General features: G+C 44.0%; 1 protein-coding gene across 1 annotated transcript in view; it reads right to left on the bottom strand.

The window, feature by feature from the left end:
* Nucleotides 1-16,833: 16,833 nt before the first annotated feature.
* FZD8 (frizzled class receptor 8) overlaps nt 16,834-18,813 on the bottom strand; it is a 2,786-nt gene continuing 806 nt past the window's right edge. The window contains exon 2 of the mRNA XM_026048740.1: nt 16,834-18,808. Within this exon, the coding sequence (XP_025904525.1) occupies nt 17,484-18,808 (1,325 nt within the window). The 3' untranslated portion in view covers nt 16,834-17,483. The remainder of the gene's footprint in view (nt 18,809-18,813) is intronic.

The following is an 18,813-nucleotide window of genomic DNA, read 5'->3' as shown; positions in this document are numbered from 1 at the left end:
AGCAGTGGGTCAGCACGGCCCTGGGATGCCAGCAGCACGTGTGGCTGCTTCGCTGTGGAGGTCGGAATTGAGCTGGACGCTGCAGCTGAGGCCGTGCACGAGAGGTGCCTCTTTGCTGGGTTCGGCTGACTGAAGGAAGATGATGAAAACTCTGTTTAGGAGGAAACAAGAGTTTCTGATAAGAGCCTCTGATAAGAGCTTGAAGAATACTATGCTAAGAGAACTTGGAGAATGTAGCAGTGGACTGCCACTGATTTTTTCATATGGTTTTTTCAGGAACATGTATATGCAATCATTTGCCCTGACCCAGTTTTATTCCAACAATTGAGCTTAAAAAAGACTTGACTTTTAGTACAGCTGTACATTGTCTCTTTTCAGAAAGTTAATTGATTTCCTCATATGAAGCTCTCTAAGGCTTTAAAAGGCAAAAGTTTTGTAGAAAAAGAAAACAAAATGTTGCTTTTTTTTTTTTTTTTTCCGAAATACCAATGTGTAAAGAAGCCCTGTATCTTACCAGCCATTGGGGTTTGAGGGCTATACCTGTACTATTTAGCAATGCCATGACGTTTTTCTCTTGCCTAGAGCTATGGTCTGACTGTGTCTGAGCTATTCAGTTCTGCTGGTCTCCAAAACAGGACGGCTGCATCCATGGGGAATGGTGCTGTGCTAGGAGCTGGTACATAGGGCTCACCWGGCAATGTGACCGCGTAGGGGACCGTGCTCCAGCGCTCAGGCCCTGGCACTACTTACTGCTTACTAGTACTAGTAAGTGGAGATGAGCTACTGTATGTCTAGAAAGCAGCGCATGCCTCTGAGGCAGGCACTCGGGGCGCTCATTTTCAGCAAGCAGATGATTCATCTCATCTATTTCAGGCGTCTCTTAAGCTGGGTGAGTCACTCTGGATAAACCTATTTCTCCCACCAGGTGATTATCTGAGGCCTGGGCTCAGGGAAGGTTGTCTCTACCCCAAGAGAAGGATACAGCAGAAACACTCTCYTCTTCATTTGATGCTAAGGATTCAAAAACGTGTTTTTAAATAATGGCTGCTTTTATTCTTGTCGTGCCTTGTTCTTTCCTTCTGCTGTCATTCTGCTGTATTTACATAAACAAGGCCCAGCACAGAGGGCTAGAGCTGAGCTGGATTTGCTGCAAGTCAGAGGAGGCTGAAGGCTGCAGATACCTGCAGATCATCACAGGTGGAGGAGCAGGTAGTCTGAGGAAATATACTGGTTATAATGCCTTATAAAACTGATTGATATTCAGAGGGTTGCAGGAGCTAGTGTTATTAGCACTGCTTGGAGCTGAAGTAGCTTCCACTCCATTTAGACCCATGCAGAGGAGAAAACAGGCATAGATCCAGTCCTGGATTCTGCCTTATAACAAGTTTCTGTAAAGAATTCATGGCGGGCTCCTTTATACAGAACAGCAAGGGGAAACAGCTTTCAGATCCTCCCTTTTTGGTCCAGTGGATRTACAAGTCCTGAAGATGGGCCAGTGCATGACATCCATGCAATGTTTCTCCCAAATGCAAGGTTAATTACGCCRCATCTTCTGCATTGCCTCAGAACAGGTAGGTTTGGTGCATGGGCAGACCTGCTGTGTGGGACTGGAGGCAGTATTTCCTTCTCCATGTAACGTAGTAGGAGATCCCCAGGTATGGTGCAAAGATTTTTAATTGCAACATCTGAAGTAATGTTTTCCTTCTTATTAGCTGTACTTATTTGTTTTATCTTGCATGCTTCTTGTATGTTTTGTCATTTTCAGGGTAGGAGCCATATTAATTATTAAACTTATCATAGACAGAAAAACATTAAATATTTAAACTCTTCAGCCTGCAAAGCCTCTTTAAAAGAGCCTCTGCTGTTCACACGTACTGTCATAAAATACTGCAACAGAGAAAGCTTTCATAATTCCCTGTGTCTGCTCAGCTGTGAGCAGGAATGCACGGAACAAATGTGGATTGAGTGTATCCTCTGCATCCCTCAGAGATATCTGTATGTCTATAAATAGTGGGGGATAAATAATGCATGCATTGTGGCTGGACACAGTTTGCTTATTTGTGTCACTAGCTAGACAGATTTTAGTGACTCAGGAGTCTCCTTTTAAATCAAGAAGATCCTGCTTGTGCGTGGAAAAGACAGGGAAACTGGTGAACTTCTTCCTTACTCCTTTTGTGGCTTACAGTTATGATTGGGAGATTTTGCCCTTTGCTCATAGTACCATCCCTTTGCTGCAGCCCTGGTGGATGCTGGACTGTGTAAGCTTGGTCTCAGTGTGGGGTTGGTGTAGTGAGAATTTAATGGATTTATTTCTGTTAGGGGCTGGATTGCATGGACATTTTGGTAGGGAGGAATAGAAGKTTACGTTATCAATAACCTATTCCTTAGGGAATGCCTGTGAGACKCTTTTAAAGACTGTTTTCAAGTCACATATATTAAAATATGAATACAGTCTCTTGGGAACAGGGTAAATCTGCTAGCAAGAGAAGACCAAGGTAAGATGTGCAGAAGTGTTTGCACTATCTGAGCTCTCATGGCTGAAGCAAATCAGAGGTGATGGATGGGAAGTGCCTCAACAGCAAGGAGGGAGACCCAGGAAAGCAAATCTGTTTGAAAGAGGAAACCAAGATGGCAACCATACATAATTTCTCCTTCTATTCATTATCACTTGATGTTAAGAAAGGCACTGTTCTGCCCACATGTTCTAGAAGGAGTGAGCAAAAGAAGTAATATATTTGCTTTAAGGGTGGAGCAGTGAAGTAGCAAGATCTTCTGCCATTTAAACAAATCTTTAGTCTTCTAAATTTCTGAACACAACCTTGTGATTCCTACTAAAACATATTTCATCCTCAAAAGAATGTTGCAAAAGCTAATTTTTAAGCGTGACAGTATGTCTTTAAATTTTCTCTTAATCCAAGTACTTTGGAAAAAGCATTTCTGAAGACAGGCTGACAACACAGTACTCATAATACTGCCTTAGCTTAGCTCTAGTATACAGACATAGCCCTTACAGGGGAGCATGTGAACTGTATTTATTGCTCATCAAGTCTCCTATGCTACTGAGCATGAGATTATGCAGGAATGATTTTGAGCTCCCTGAAAGTAAGAGCCAGAGCTGATCAAGAAATTTATGATAGACACAGTAGAAAATATAATTTTCTTCAGAAATTCTAAAATACCTCTGTCCACTTTTTTTTTTTTTTTTTTAGTTATCTTTAATCAAGGCATAGCATTTGCTAAGTAACTGATAGGCTGCTGGAGCCCTAGAGCTCGCAATTTCTATGTTTCTGTGCCACAAAACCAAGACTCTTTAGGAACGTCTGCAGTATCAGCATGATTTCAGAAACAAACAACAACAACAAAACCCCAAAACAACAAAAAACTTGTCAAAGTTCTAATAGTTTTACAGCTAGATGAAAAAAGATTTAAAATACTTTTTTTTTTCTGAGCAGAAGTCAAGTTTTTTGTTTGCTTTAATCTGTTTCTTAATATTAAAAAAAAAGCCAAAGCCAATTTCAATAACTTATAATCGCTTTTTCCTCTTTCCTCACGCTCTACGTTGGATCTCTTTGATTTGCTCTCACTAGCTTAATAGAAAGCTGTGACTCTCTATTCTCTTGTGAAATACGCTGTACACAGGTGTCTAGGCAATGCATTATTTCCTATTAGCAGCAGTTGTTCTTCATAAATCTCTCGGATCAGGAGAAGTATTAAATATGAAGTTAACTATGTACAGAGACACTTAGTATTTTTTTTCATGTTATTAAAATTATCTGCCCTTGTGTGATACATCATTATTGCAGAGCTTTGTCTTTCTAGAAAGGATCATTAAAGAGGATATTACTTGTACATTTCTATTTTAATGTCATGATTACAATGATGAAAAGAGAAATTACTACTACTTATAATATTTTAGGATAATAAAGCATATTTCCAAAACTATGAAGGTCAAGTAGCTGAAAACGCTCTTATTTAACTTCTGTCTTTTGTTCTATTTTTAAATTTCAAATGGTAGAACAGTAATTTTATAATATGGTGCTCTTTTACACTGCAATTGAGTAGTTAAAATGCTCTTAAAATTAGATGGTCTCTGTTCAAAGACATGACACGCACTCTTGGTCAGCGATACACAGAAATGCTGACTCTGGAAAATGAGCTTAGCAGTGGAGAAATCACATAGAATCACAGAACGGTTGAGGTTGGAAGGGAACTCTAGGGATCATCTAGTCCAACTCCCCTGCTCAAGCAGGGACACCCAGAGCACGGGGCACAGGGTCACATCCAGGTAGGTTTGGAAGGTCTCCAGAGAAGGAGACTCCACAACCTCCCTGGGCAGCCTGTTGCAGGGCTCTGTSACCCTCACAGTGACGAARTTCCCTCTCACATGGAGATGGAACTTCCTGTGTTTCAACTTACACCCATTGCCCTTTGTCCTGTCGCTGTTCACCACTGAGATGAGTTTCCCCTCCTACCCTTCCTCCCTACATTCACCCTTCAGGTATTTATACATATTAATCAGATCCCCTCTCAACCTTCTCTTCTCCAGAGGAAACAGGCCCAACTCACTCTGTCTTTCCTCACACGATAGATGCTCCGGKGCATTAATGATCTTGGCTGCTCTCCACTGGACCCTGTCTAGAAGCTCCACATCCCTCTTGTCCTGGGGAGCCCAGAACTATCCCCAATACTCCAGGTGCAGCCTCAGCAGAGCTGAATAGAGGGGCAGGATCCCCTCCCTCACTCTTCTGGCAACACTTCTGATACAGGCCAGGATCCCATTGGATTGGTGGACAGTATTCTTCCCTTTTTAGGAAAGATCAGGGAAAGATGTTTTTAGAGCCCTAGTAGGCTTGCTGAGCAATCCTTCCTTATTCTCCCTGCCTAGACACCCACTTCTGCTCATTTCTCTAAAAGTCAGCGTGACTGACTTTTACCTCCAGCATTCAATATAAAGATCAATTATGCAGTTATTTCTGGTATCTGTTTTTTCCTAAGGCTCTCTGGTATCCACAAAGGGATAGGAGAAATACTCCAAAGCAGATGAGTGGCAGAAATATTACCTAACAAATTCCAGCTTTTATTCTACTTCATCAAGCCTCTTTCTAAAATACTCTTTTTAAATAAAAATAACATAGCTTACTATATCTAATGTATTGATAGGCACCTATTGAGAAGAGAAGGTGGAGAGGGGATTTGGTTAATGTTTATAAATACCAGGAGAGTGAATGTAGGGAGGAAGGGGCCAAACTCTTCTCAGTGGTGGCCAGCGACAGGACAAAGGGCAATGGGTTCAAGTTGCAACACAGAGAGTTCCATCTCCATGTGAGGAGGAACTTCTTTCCTGTGAGGGTGACAGAGCCCTGGCACAGGCTGCCCAGGGAGGMTGTAGAGTCTCCTTCTCTGGAGAGCTTCCAAACCTGCCTGGATGCCGCCCTGTGCCCCGTGCCCTGGGTGTGCCTGCTTGAGCAGGAAGGTTGAACTAGATGATCTCTAGAAATCCCTTCCAACTTTAAATATTCTGTGATTCTGTGATTCTATTTGCATTGATTCAGTGGAGACTCTCACATATGCCTTAATAGAACCTTGAAAGGATCCTAGCTTTAAATGACTGGATAATACCAAAGAGTTTGCTTTTCAGCCACACTTATGTCTCCCCACAGTAACCCAGAACTGGTACCAAGAAGCACAGAACTATATGAAATTCAAAAAAACGACCCTAAATTTTGCAATAGTAGAAGCACATTACTTTCTTGTTAAGAAGACAGGGCTTCCTGTCTGTWCTAGACTGATGGTCTGGAATAATGTGCAACATACCTCTACATCAACTTAAATCCATCTAAAATATTTAGTCTGTAGCAATAAGGACCATGCATATTTTCAGAGAACTGAGAAATTATCCCTCAAATTAAGAAAAATTGTCTGTGTCTGACACACATTTCAAGACAGCTGGCCAAAAATACTGACAAGCTTTAGAACAGCAATGTCATGCTTCCTGTTTAGTTAGCAATTTGTACRTTACCAGAAGCCCTAAAATGATACCACTTTGATGCAGATCCAGAAGCAGACATTTCATTACCTTTCAGGGCAGTATTTCTCTCAAAAAACAAACAAACAAACAAGAAACTGCTGAAAATAATCACTGTTCCTGAATATTCCATTTCACATCAGCACATTTTATCTTTTGAATAGTTTGGCCAGCATAAATCAWAAATCCTAAGCATTAAAGATATGGGTCTGGATTCAGCAAAGTGTTAAGGTCTTTGCTTCTATTGAGATGTCTGTTGCTATCAACAATAATACCTCTTGCCGGGGTGAACCCAGTTCCCATCCAGTGGCAGCTGATCACTGTATCACTTCATATATTGTCTTGTACTGGTTTGGAGACCAAATTCAATTGAATTTTGCCTTGCTTTTGAAGTTCCCTTGCAGTCGTCATAAGAATAGCCTGGCTAGGGCACCATAACACAACTCCCAGGACTCCTCAGTTCCTGCAGGGCCAGCCAGTTTGCAGGCCACTGCTGATAGAGAGAGAACACCTTAAATAGAGAGCATTTCTGCTGACAGAAGAACTTAGTTTATTAGTTAGTCAGCTCCTTGCAGAAGATGTCACCTATGCTGACAGTGAGGACCCACTTTCCTTGGCTGAGTCTTCCCTGCAGTTTTGCGCTTGGCCTTATAAAGAGCACATAGTGTTTGCCAGAATCACTTTGTACAAAGAAAGTGCTAGTGAGCATTATTTTCCCCTGATTGTGTATAGTAAATGAAGTATTAATAAAGCTGGTCTCCTTCTAATCTGACCACCTGGATACCCAGCGGGGTCTGCTTGGAGCAGGATGAGTTTTTCCTTTGCACCTGGCTGCACCTTCATGCGGATGGGGCTGCCCTCCAGCTTCATCCCTGCCCAATCCTTGTTGACTTCATCCATATAAAGTCCATTTTCCAGGAGGGATGGTAGTGTATCCTGAGGAGCTGATGGAGGCAGGAAGCTTGGCGTGCAAAACACTTTCTGTCCACCCAGGAATCACTGCTACAAGCCAGGAATCAGGCCTGCTGGGTACTCACTGCTGGCACTCTATGGGGCAATCCTGCCAAACTGACTACACGAAAACAGGGTGTCCACAGTTTGCTCCAATTTTCTTCCTCTCCTTCAAAGGGAAATCTGTAAAGTGCATGTGTGGCCCTGATACATTTGGAGCGAAATGCCGCGGGCTGCCTTGGGAATACGTCCAGCTCTGCCAGACCCTGTGTGCTGGCACCGGCTGGATCACTTTGTACAGAAGATTTGTTGGCAGTTATGAGGATGCCAGTAATTAGGAGCTAGCCAAGATCTACTGCTGCCGATGAATTCTCAGAATCACAGGGACATGTATCTGGCTGCAGAAAATAATTGTTTTTTCAGGCATTTGTACTGTTCTTGTCCTTTCCCTGCTCCTCTCCCACCGCCTCCTGCTCTTCCTGCAAAAGCAGAAAGTGTGTCTTAGCACCCTGTGCTATTASCAAAGCTCAGGCTGGTATTTTGGAGAAAGAGGCGTCTGTTTGTATTTTAGTACCTGGCAATTGGAAGCGAATGGCACCAGGAGTGGTGGTAATAGTGATGAAATGTAGCTTTGTTCGCAGAAAGCAGTGAGGAAAAGTACTTCTGCTTGGAATAATGGGAGTTCTGCCAATCTGGGGGTGACTTAAGTTAGTTTAACTGCCAGGTCTCATATCTGAGAGAAACAAACAAACAAACCAACTTCACAACAACAGTTTACAAAAGCTCAAGCAGAGGCCAATAAGCTTGACTGCTGGAAACCCTTTCTGGCAACAAGGCTGGAAGCACTAGAGGATTTTACAAGCCCTTTTATGGGTTTTCCCCATAAAAAGTGTGGGCTTCCTTTGCTCTTATGGCTGTGTGAGTTGTCCRAGTGCCTGGGCAGGCAGCTCTTGATTGCTCTGGAGCCTCATCTGAAAGAACAGAGGGAGCTTTGTCCTTCTCTTGAAGATGTGTTATTGCATCCGAAAACATAACAGTACTGTCAATCTGAAGAAGAGTGGGAAGACTAGAAAGATTTTTCCTTACTTTGACTATCTTCCATAACATTATTTGTGTCTCCCTGTCTGGTGCCAATTTCCCTTATACCCTAGCACATGCCAGGAGACAGGGTCCCATCTGTCAAAACGCCTACTGAAGGCCATAAGGAATGGAGAAATTATAGGTGTTTTTCAGAAAATGCGTGTGCTTCCTCTTGGCTAATGGTCCTGTAAGAATAAGGACAGGAAAGGAGTTTTATCCTGGAAAACAATCAAGATTTTTGACCTTTTCTATGAATAGCCTTGCTAGCAATACGTGACAGATGATGATCTGTCTTGAAACTCTGAGAAATGGCTTTGGTTTCAGGTCAGACGCTCTTTGCCGATCTCTGTGGTGCCCCTGGGTGCTTCTCACCTTTGAAGATTTGAGAACAGGCCCTCAGGTCCCTTCCAGGAGTGTTGGAGCAACAGGCATAAATGCTCCTCATCAGTTTTGCATGTGGGTGGAAAAAGATCCAGTTTAGCATAGACATTCAGGAAAACAAGTCTACTGGGATAGATGCTGGCCTCTAGATGCTTCCACTGCTAAGAGAGGAAGTTTTATAGTTGTGAAGCCCACAGAGCTTCATCCACACCTAGTGCCTGATCCCTCTGTACCCTGCCATAAGGTGCTGGTGAATAGTGTCTAGGCTTAAGTAGAGCCTTTCTGTGGGGAAGGGGGCTGTATTCACATCATGTGCTAGCATTAGGACAGTTCTCAGAAAATGCTGGAAAATGTCAGACCTGGGTATTTGGCTTCATTTCCACATAATTCCTGGCCTTTTATCAGTGTTTAGCTCTTCTAATCAACATAGTCAATATCTCTGTGACCATTAKAGTGAAGCAGGTTAATATTTTATTTGAACATATTTGCTGCTCTCTAGAGGAACTAATGGAACTTGCATGGTTTAAAGACGTATCATTACACACTTAAGCCAAGTTGAAGTCTGGTAAATATGAAAAACTTGGGGGGGGGGGGAAAAAAAAAAAGGAGGTAACCAAAATAAATGATAGCCTCCTCCCTGTAAAATGTAGTCAGGAAATGAAGCAGCAGCAGCACCTAAACTTAGSTGCCTACCTGTGAACTCAGTGTTCAAACTAGAGAGGGGACAACTGATTCAAACCCCAGGTGGTTGTTGGCTCAGTCACACTCTGCCTAGGAAGCTGAATTAAGGCCACGAGGGGCCTTTGGATGGAACTGACTCACCGTGAAGGACCCTCTGGCTGCATTAYCTGAACTTCATTGGCTGCAACAGGGGCTTGGCTTACCTGTACAAAATCAAATTATCAAAATATCAAAATATTAAGAGTTACTTAAGCACAGGGTACCCTTAAGTAAAGGGTATTACCTCTCAGCAAATGGGGTCWTGTTTCAGCTCATGAGAGAGACTGAGAAAGCAAAGTCAGGAGAATACCATTGCTAGTAACCTGGAATATTATGTGTCAAATGTTTTCACGGTATAATTATTTGGAAAAAGAGTAGTGAATGGAAAAACAAAACCATAGTGATCATACAATTCATAGATTTCAGAAAAAAAAAAAAAAACCCTCACAAGCCTCCTATACACTATCCTGAAAACTTATGAAATACCACTTCCATTTCAATCATTACTTCAAAAGACAAGATGCTTAGAGGTGGACATACTGCATTTTAAAGGACATGAAACCAAAGTTTGCTCTATCTATAGTCTGTGACTACTACTTGGAAATTATGGACAGTTGGACTTTCCTAAAAGCAATTTCTCTTACCTTTCTTGAAGATGGAATATAGTATCACTTACTACAAAACAATATATCCAATATATTCTTTTTTTTTCCTAGAGGCTGCCATTCTCTAGTAAATGTTAAGAATATCAATAAAAATCATCCATAATTTGGGATCAAAACAATGTGAAGCATATGAAATTTTCTGCAAGTTTTATTTACTTTACTGCAAATATTATTTAGTTTAAAATTCCACAGATTTTTTGCTGTTGACTTTTGAATCTTACAGAAAATTCAGCTCCAAATGTTTCTGCCCTGAATAACTCTCTTTAAGTTTTTTAAGATACACAGAAAGATATAATTTTTGGTTTTCATCAGTCCAGTTTCCCAGGAGATATTGTGTTTGAAAGCACTGCAAAAATTCATGAGTTAAACCCTAATTCAGAAAAACAGTCTTGTTCAGGAACACATTTAAGCATAGGCTTACTTTAAGCACCTTTTAAAATCTCACTGAAGTCAATAGGACTTTGGCATGCACTTAAACGGCCCTTACCACCCTACATGCTTATGATCCTCTCCTATTCAAGAAAGCAATCAAGCACAAGTTTCTGAATCAGGATCTAAAGGTATTCTGTGAAAACCATTTCTATTCCAAGCTCTGCTAATAAATTAGTGTTTTTTGTGATTTTGCTTTTTTTCTTTTTCATTAAGAATGTATACGTGAATGTGCCTTACTTCATTTTGAGCTGCAAAGGCCTATTTTATATCCTGCTTGTTAAATCAGATTCTAATGATTCTTTCCTTCATGCAAATCTTTCCTCTCATTCATGGATTGTATTTAAATTCCGCTCAGCTCGCATTCATGATGCCTTGTCAGTGATTTGCATCGCTCTGATGTGTTTGCCCTGGTTGCACCCCTCACTCACTTTGGCTTGAGAACATAGGAGCCATAAATAACTCTTTAGCTGCTAAAAACAACACACACAATCCGTGTGCGCTAATGAGCTGGAGGACGGCAGCAGCGAAGCTCCTCGCGGCTCCCCGCGCTCCCCTGCTCCGGCCATTCCTGCTCCATATGCTGGGAAAAGGCAGTTTTCCTAATTTTACTCCCCGGATTTAAAAAAAAAAAAAAAAAGAAAAAAAAGTTACTTAGAAATCAGATCTGCAGTTGTGTTTTCTCCCCAGAAAGTTTTGGGGAAGCAGAAGCAGTGAGGCTGCTGCTCTGATGTGCTGAGACAGCAGCTCCAGATGGCAGCAGCGCACAGGAGCTCGGGCTGCAGCCCTAGTCCTCCTAAACCCAGCTGGTTTTGCGCCTCTCCTGCATTGGGACCCCTCTTTCTTTGCTGCCATAAACCAAAAAGGGCTGCGTTCTCTCATTCATTTTGGAATGGCTCATTTCAGCCCCTAGAAAATGATGAGAGTATCATGATTAGCAGACGTTTTGAAACAAATCAGCCCCTACAGCGTAGAATTGTTTTCCGCCTATTTGCAGGGGATATACAAAGTGAGTAGCTCAAGTCATTTTACATGCTACTTATATTGTCATTGTGCAATAGAAAAAGATAATTGAAATTAGCACTTCTTTGTGAAAGTTGTTAACTTTCATAAAAAAAATGTGTATTTTAGCAAAGAGAAATGTTTGGAGGAAAGAAAATGCAAACCAAATCTAGTTAACACGTTTAAAATCAGTATGAAAGCATCTAACAAGTCAAAAATATCAGTGCAAAAATGGAATGGAATAGTGATGGGAAAGAATCATTTCCTACCCCCTGAAACACATTTAAAAAGTCAGGCAATATCCCAATGACATATCCCAGCTTACTGCTCTATAGCAACTTGGATGTGAATCATGATTTGACCATTCTTTTCTGACTAAATCTAAGCATTGTTTGGAAAGCAGCATTTTCTAGCAGCAATGACAAGTGCTCTGGCAGCAAGTCCAAGTGGCTGAGCTCTGGGAATGGTGGCTGCTCCGCCGCTCTGAGCCCTGCTCTRGGCACCCAGTGACCTCCCTTTGGGGACACTGCCCTTGGGACACCCACTGGCAAGGAGAGACAGCTGCAAGGGTGAAGCCATGGCATGTGGTATTTTGGCTGGAAAAGAGAAATTGAGAGAGGTGACATAGAAAATAACCAGTGAGCAAGGGGACACAAGAGGGGAATGGCCCCCTCAGGAACCAAGAGGAAGCCAAGGACCATGCAGGCAGCAGCTGGAGAGCACAAGCAGCCTCTTCTTTTAGGCACTGGAGACGTGGATTTTCCCCTGAGCTTTTCTCATGTACACACCATAAGTGCCTACATGTGCTCAGGATAAGGGGAGCCAAGAGCTGTTCCTGGGAAAGGCTGAAATTCCCATTTTCCCCAGCTGAGGGCACCTCTGGATGCACCCTGCTCCTGCCAGCCCGAAAAAGGTTGCACTGCACCGTGGCTCCCTTCCGGACCAGGTCGCTTGCCACGAGTTTTGGCCTGGTGAAACTACAGAACTTCTGCAGGGTCTCTTCCACAGTTATGTTAGAGAAAGGGAAGAATGTGTCATGTTCCCCTCAGACGAGGTAACATCAGCTCTTCAGGGTACTGAACAGACTGAGTTTGATAAGCCTGGCACAATTGGCCACAGACCGTGCTGCCTCTTCTCAATCAACTCCTCAAATCACATCATGATGTTAAGCTTTGAGAGCTCAGAATTACTATGATTTTTATTCCCAAGAAGAAATCTATTAATTCACTAGTGAAACATTCCAAAGTCACAGACAAGGCACTTGAAGGACTGAAAAAAAGCATTAACTCAGCTGTCAAAAAAACTTGATTTGGCATTTGACCTTAGGAACTGGTTTCTGAAGTGATTTGACTATCCTTAGACACCTTAGATTATGGCTCCACATTTTAATAGCAGATACCAGTTATTTCCGCGGTACCATAGCATTTATGATGTGTGATCCTTACTGCTGAACTAGTGAAATTCCGATACCTGATTACAGTAATGATGGGCATTTATAAAAGCCCAAATAAATAGAACTGTCTGAACATTTGTAATTGAGTTCTCTTGAAAATTGCCTAGAAAATCATGACCATATGCAGACAGTCTGGCCTGTCTAAGATTTCTTCTTGGATCATCTTCTGCAAGCTGCTTTTCTTATTCTCCTCAGGATCATCCTGTCCCTTTCAGGGTGATGTTTATTGCTGGTCCTCTTTAATTCCAGGCAGAAATGYGCTATCTTTTCAGTACCACCCAGTTTTGGAGTGCAAGGCAGAAAAAAGGAGAATGTGGCCAGGACGGCAAATAAAGAGACTGTTTCCCCCTTGTTCCCTGCTGGGAACAGAGGGTTTCTGGGACAGATGTGGAGATGGGCACCCTGTGACATGTAGGACATGCAGAACCTAAAAATGAGGGCAGCAGCAGGGCTGCTCCGGGCACATCATAGCACATGCTTTGGAAACCTGGTTTGATTCCACAGGCCAGTTTCACTGGGCCTCAGTGAACTTCCCACCGGCAGGGTCTCACATGCAGATGAGTTTTCACTCAAAAATCACCTTTCTTTTGTCATTTTTGAATGTTTGCTTACCTTTGCATTTTTCCCCCACAGTAGACGTTTCATGTAAACCGTTGCAAATTCTATGGCTTCACTGGTAGGAGGATTAACTCACCGTGCAGGCTAGCCTGGACTTTGCAGCTCACACAGTGTCTGCGGGAAAAAAAAAACGTGTTGAGCATGGGTGCAGGAACCAGTGATATCTCGCCCGTATTGAAGTTTTGACGCTTACTTCAAAGTGGGCTTGGATTTCACCCAAGAACTCTGGTGTTCCCTTCTCGGCTGCAGATTCCTTTCCAAATGTGGGCATTCTGCTTCGCCTTTCAGTACCGATTTCCTCTTGTGGAAAACTGTTGTTGATTTTCCGACACGTCAGCTCCAGGTATCCAGCTAGGCATCTGAACCCGGGTTCTCAAGCTGCAGTGAAGCACGCCGAGGAGAGTGCAAAATTGTCCCCTTGCCTCATGTCACCTATCTGCTTCTGAGGACTGGCCAGGCCTGATGGAAAAATGCTTTGGGAGGGGAGGGAAAACTTTGATCGTCAAGTAGGGTTCAAAGAAAGCAAAACTTGTTGTGCACCAATCTTAGCCTTCATGTGTCTTTTATTGCAGGAACTATAAAAAGTTTCCCAGAAAGTCTGGCTGAGTTCACATTATTTCAAGGTATAAGAATTTTCCTGTTCTGCCCCATCCAAATTCCCCTCCTTCCCATGATAATCCTCACCAGGCTTTGCCCAGCACCAGAGGACTTGACTGCAACAGCACAAGGGCTGCATGTAGGGTCTCTCCTGGGTGCCTTTAGCAGCCCCGGGCTGCCCTGCCTCATTTTAAAAAGCCCACGGGCAGCTGGGCCAGCTCCTTGGGAGGCTGCAGGATTACTCAGCCATTAAGGCAGCGGGGAGAATAGTGCCTGGGATTTCCTTTGGAAGCAGGAACACATAAAGCAGGAAAGGGTCCCAGAAAGATACTAGCTAGGTAAGAGAGAAGAAAAAAATCCATCCTGTGTTTCTCTACTAGCTTAGTCACTCCTGAATGGAGCAATTGGACCTTCTGAGAGGGTCTTTATCTGTCTCTAAAGTCTGATAAAGTGCATCATGATAATGTGAAAAAGTGAAGTTCAGTTTATCTATGGATTTGTATTTCTTGTGTACCTAAATGTCACCCCTCTTTTTTTTTTTTTTTTGACACAAGTTTTGACAAAATCTTTACTTGTAAACTACCTTCTCCAGCAATTTCCCAAGTTTGGGGTTTCCAGTGATTTGAATTTTGTCTATTCTGTGTATGTTTAATCTCTGCACGATTGCTTAGTTACTTCCAAGTGCTAAAGCAGGCACCTTGCTAATGTAATCAGTTCTGCGAGGGCTCCTCTGATTAAGTTCACGTACAGCTCCTCTTGCCTGATTTCTGGGTAAATGAAGCACAGAACTGCTTCTTATCCTTTTACTAAAAATGCTTTTAGCAACCTGAACCAGCAGTCTGCAAGAGACCTATCTAAATAAAGCCCCACAGAATAGTTTTGGCTCAGGGTGGGTTTTTTTGTTATGTTTTGTTTTTGTTTTTGGTCTTGCTTGCTAGAAACCAGTGGAGGGGAAGGAACACAGATTTTATCTGGCAAGTGATTGCGCTTCCTTACGTAGTACTTCCCTAGTAGGAAGAAAAAATCTACCCCAGTGCCACAGACAGCAATGAATATTCTCACATTGATTTAAGGATTTTTTAAAGATTGCAGTACCTGCATTGTTGGATTTTTTTTTTTTTTTTTTTTTTTACAGTCTAACTTACCTAAAGGAAAACATTAGTCCAGAATAGGCCTGATCATTTTTACATGTGTTAAAGTTGTAATTCCGGTGAAAATATATACAAATAATCACCAGAACAACCCAGTGGAACTTACTTCAGACATCACAAGTTAAAATATTTTTCCTTTCTAAGAGATGAAGAGATTCGTGTTTTCAATTCCCTCTTTTCATGGTCCTGGTAACTTTGTAAAAGTAGAACCTATTAAGTTATGGGAACTTGGAAAAGAACACGAATAATCAAGTGGGTGCTCAATGGAACAAAGTTTTTCCCACAAATAATGATTGATATCTGTGTCATTAGTAGGGTAGCTGCCCATCTCGTACTATGATTGACAGGTTAATAAGGGACCCGGGGCTATCTTTTCACTGCTAACACACAACCTAACCAATTGCTTTTAAATTATTGCTAATTTGACAGAGTATAAGGAGAAGACATTAAAAATATGTATTTGGAATAAAGTAATATCTAGTGGAGGTTTTACTTGTGGTATTCTGAGTAATTCCATTTCAGAAAATTGAGTAGAATTTAGTTAACAGACCTTTTTTAGGCACAGAGTTTTTAAAGAAAATCTTATAGTTGTGCTCTGGTTCAATTAGGAGCAAAAGAGAAGGGAGTTTTGTAATGCAATTGTCCTGTAAAGGAAAATGTTTTAAATTGGAGAGATTATGTGAGCAGACCACCTGTAGGGCATTCATAGCTCTTTTCTATAATGCTTCAAGCCATGCCTTGCTGCCTGCAGTCTGGCTAACAATGCAGGGAAAAGCTGTTTAAAAGGCTGTTCTCCCTTTTCCCTCTGGTGTTCACTAACTGTTACAAGTCTTCCTCTTAAAATAAAAAAAAAAAAAAAAAAAAAAAAAGTCCCACGTCCCTTTAATTGAAGAACTTTAAGGCTCCATGGTGGCCAATTGGTCTGCAACAAGAGGAACCAGGCAGCAGGGAAAGAAACTTCAGACTATACATCACGTTTGGTGAAGAGAAAAGATCAAAGTTTTCCCAAACTCAAAAGAAACCAAGTTCCCTACAGATTAACCCTATTCATTTAGCTCCTCTTAAAGGAATGATGTTCTGAGCCACTGGGCAGACAGGTAAAAAGTTCAACAATTGCCAAAGCATTCTTCTGTTAATTCAACAGCCTTCTGCTCAAATAAATTAGCTTAGTCCTGACAGAAGAACAATACCTTTTCTCTTGAAAAAAAGACCATATTCGATATACAAAAGTTAAGTATGAAAGGTTAAGATGTTAGTTTAATCTGTTAAGGAGAGGCTGATCYAACAAATTTCAGCTCAACTCACTGCTCCACTGTAAAACGTAAACCTGCAAGTTTAAAACATTAGCACTCCAGCAGTCTGCACGCCTGGAAAGGCAGGTGCTTAGAAAAGTACAGATGACAAGATGACAGAAGTGCACTCGCCTGCCTTTACCAGAATTCATTTTAAAAATGATACCTAATGATCTCACCATGCAAGGTGACTCTTTTCCACAAGYTCAGTTTAAGACACTGTCACCATTTAAAATGCACAGAGCAGAGAACTACATTAGGCACCTCCCACTTCGGGTGACTTTGTCAGAATGACTTGTTGAGGGCTYGTCCTTGTGCCCACAATCTCTCTATCACAGCTGGCCATCTGTTACACACCAGTGACTAACCCACAAGCACAGTCCATAGTTTCTATCTCTCAGCCTCATAAGCAACTAAGGACACAGCAGCTGGAATAATCAGGGCAGGCGGAGGGGAAAACTTGAGAAAGTCAATTATCAAAAGTCATTTTATTGACAAAATAGAATACTCATATTTGCTCTTACAGGGGTAGCCTCTAAACTTTTTTTACAAAAAAAAAATTTACAGACTGTATAGCTTTGGATATATACATATTTTACACAACTGTACAAAGTAACAAATAATTATATAAATACATCCTTTAATGAAGGAAACCCGTATTTATCTGGGGTGTATAATTAAGACATGTTTTGATTCAGTCTGCGTTATAAGGCATTTGCCTGGTTGTGAACATCCCAAAAACCTGCAGTCCCAGCACTCTTGCCTGGCCATGGGGGAGAGGAAGAACCTCCCTCCCACGGGTAAAGAGCTGCTCTTAGTCCAGAGTGAATCAGAAGCCGCTCTGCCCTCTGCAAGACTCGGGGGAGCCTCTACCCTCCTTTGCCAGYAAAATAATAAGCTGGCTCCTTGAAGTGGGAGCTCCCTGTATGTGAATGGTGGGGAGGGAGGCGGGGGCTGCAGCCGGGGCCTCTGCCAGCCGCATTGTTCCATACAAGCCGCGGCTAATAGGGACCATTAGGGGTTCATTAATGGCTCCAAACAGCGAGGGGGCATTTTAGGCAGGCGGGTGAGCAGGCCGGTGTCCCTCATTCCCTAACCTTTGGTCTCTTTCCCCGCTCCTCACACTTGAGACAGGGGCATCTGCTTGGGGTAGGAGACAGAGCTGGCAGTGCCCGACCTCCACGTGAGGCCGGTGCTGACGTCGCTGTAGAGGGAGCCACCGCCTCCAGCACCGAGTCCTCCCGCGGCAGCGATTGCGGCCTGTCCTCCTGCGCCTGCCCCTGTGCCCCCGGCCACAGCAGCTCCTTTGCTGGACCAGCAGCAGCGGGTGCAGAGAGCCCTCCAGGACTCAAGGGTCTTCCCGGACCAGACCCACACACCAGAGGTGATGCCCACCACCAGGCACATGAAGTACTTGAGCATGAAGACAGCATAGTCCGGGCGGCGGGCCTGATCAGGCTGCTGGTCACGCAGGCAGGGGCAGTTGTGTGTGGCCTCCCAGCGGGGCCGATTGTGCTGCTCGTAGAAGAGGCAGGCGACCACGCTGGCGGCCGGCACAGTGTAGAGCACSGTGAAGAGGCCCAGGCGGATCATCAGCTTCTCCAGCTTGTGGGTCTTGGTGGGGCCGCCCTGCTGCTTGATGACGCTGCGGATGCGGAAGAGCGAGACGAAGCCAGCGAGCAGGAACATGGAGCCGATGGCCAAGTAGATGAGCAGTGGTGCCAGCACAAAGCCSCGCAGRTTCTCCAGGCTCTGGTTGCCCACGTAGCAGATGCCTGCCACCGGGTCCCCATCCACAGAGCTGAGTGCCAGCACGGCGATGGACTTGACGCTGGGGAGCAGCCAGGCTGCCAGGTGGAAATACTGTGCGTAGCCGGCGATGGCCTCATTGCCCCACTTCATGCCGGCTGCCAGGAACCACGTGAGGGAGAGGATGACCCACCAGATGGAGCTGGCCATGCCAAAGAAGTAGACGAGCAGGAAGACCACGGTGCAGAGCGCCGGGCCGGTGCTCTCGTAGCGCACGTGCTCGGCCACGGCCAGCTCGGGCTGCAGCTCGGCCGCGCCGCCCGCCGCCCCGCGTCCCCCCGCCGCCCCTGCAGCCGCCGCGCTGCCCCCAGCACCCGCGGCCCCCGCGCCGGGCCCTGCGGCCGCTGCGCCACCGCTGCAGGCCACCTTCTCGTGGCCTGCCACGAGGCGCACCAGGTAGCCGAGCGAGACGAAGAGGTAGCAGGCGGCCAGGAAGATGATGGGCCGCTCGGGGTACTTGAAGCGCTCCATGTCGATGAGGAAGGTGGAGACGGTGGCGAAGGTGGAGAGGAAGCAGAGCACCGACCACAGGCCGATCCAGAAGGCGGTGAAGGCGCGCTCGTCGGGGCTGAAGTAGGGGTTGTGGCAGGGCAGCGCGCAGTTGGCGATCTGCCCCGTCTTGACGCGGTTGTAGAGCGGG

The sequence above is a fragment of the Nothoprocta perdicaria genome, unplaced genomic scaffold (genome assembly GCF_003342845.1).
Source record: "Nothoprocta perdicaria isolate Ctin4 unplaced genomic scaffold, notPer1 scaffold_57, whole genome shotgun sequence".
Classification (NCBI taxonomy): Eukaryota; Metazoa; Chordata; class Aves; order Tinamiformes; family Tinamidae; genus Nothoprocta; species Nothoprocta perdicaria.
This window is presented reverse-complemented; position numbering and strand designations above follow the sequence as displayed.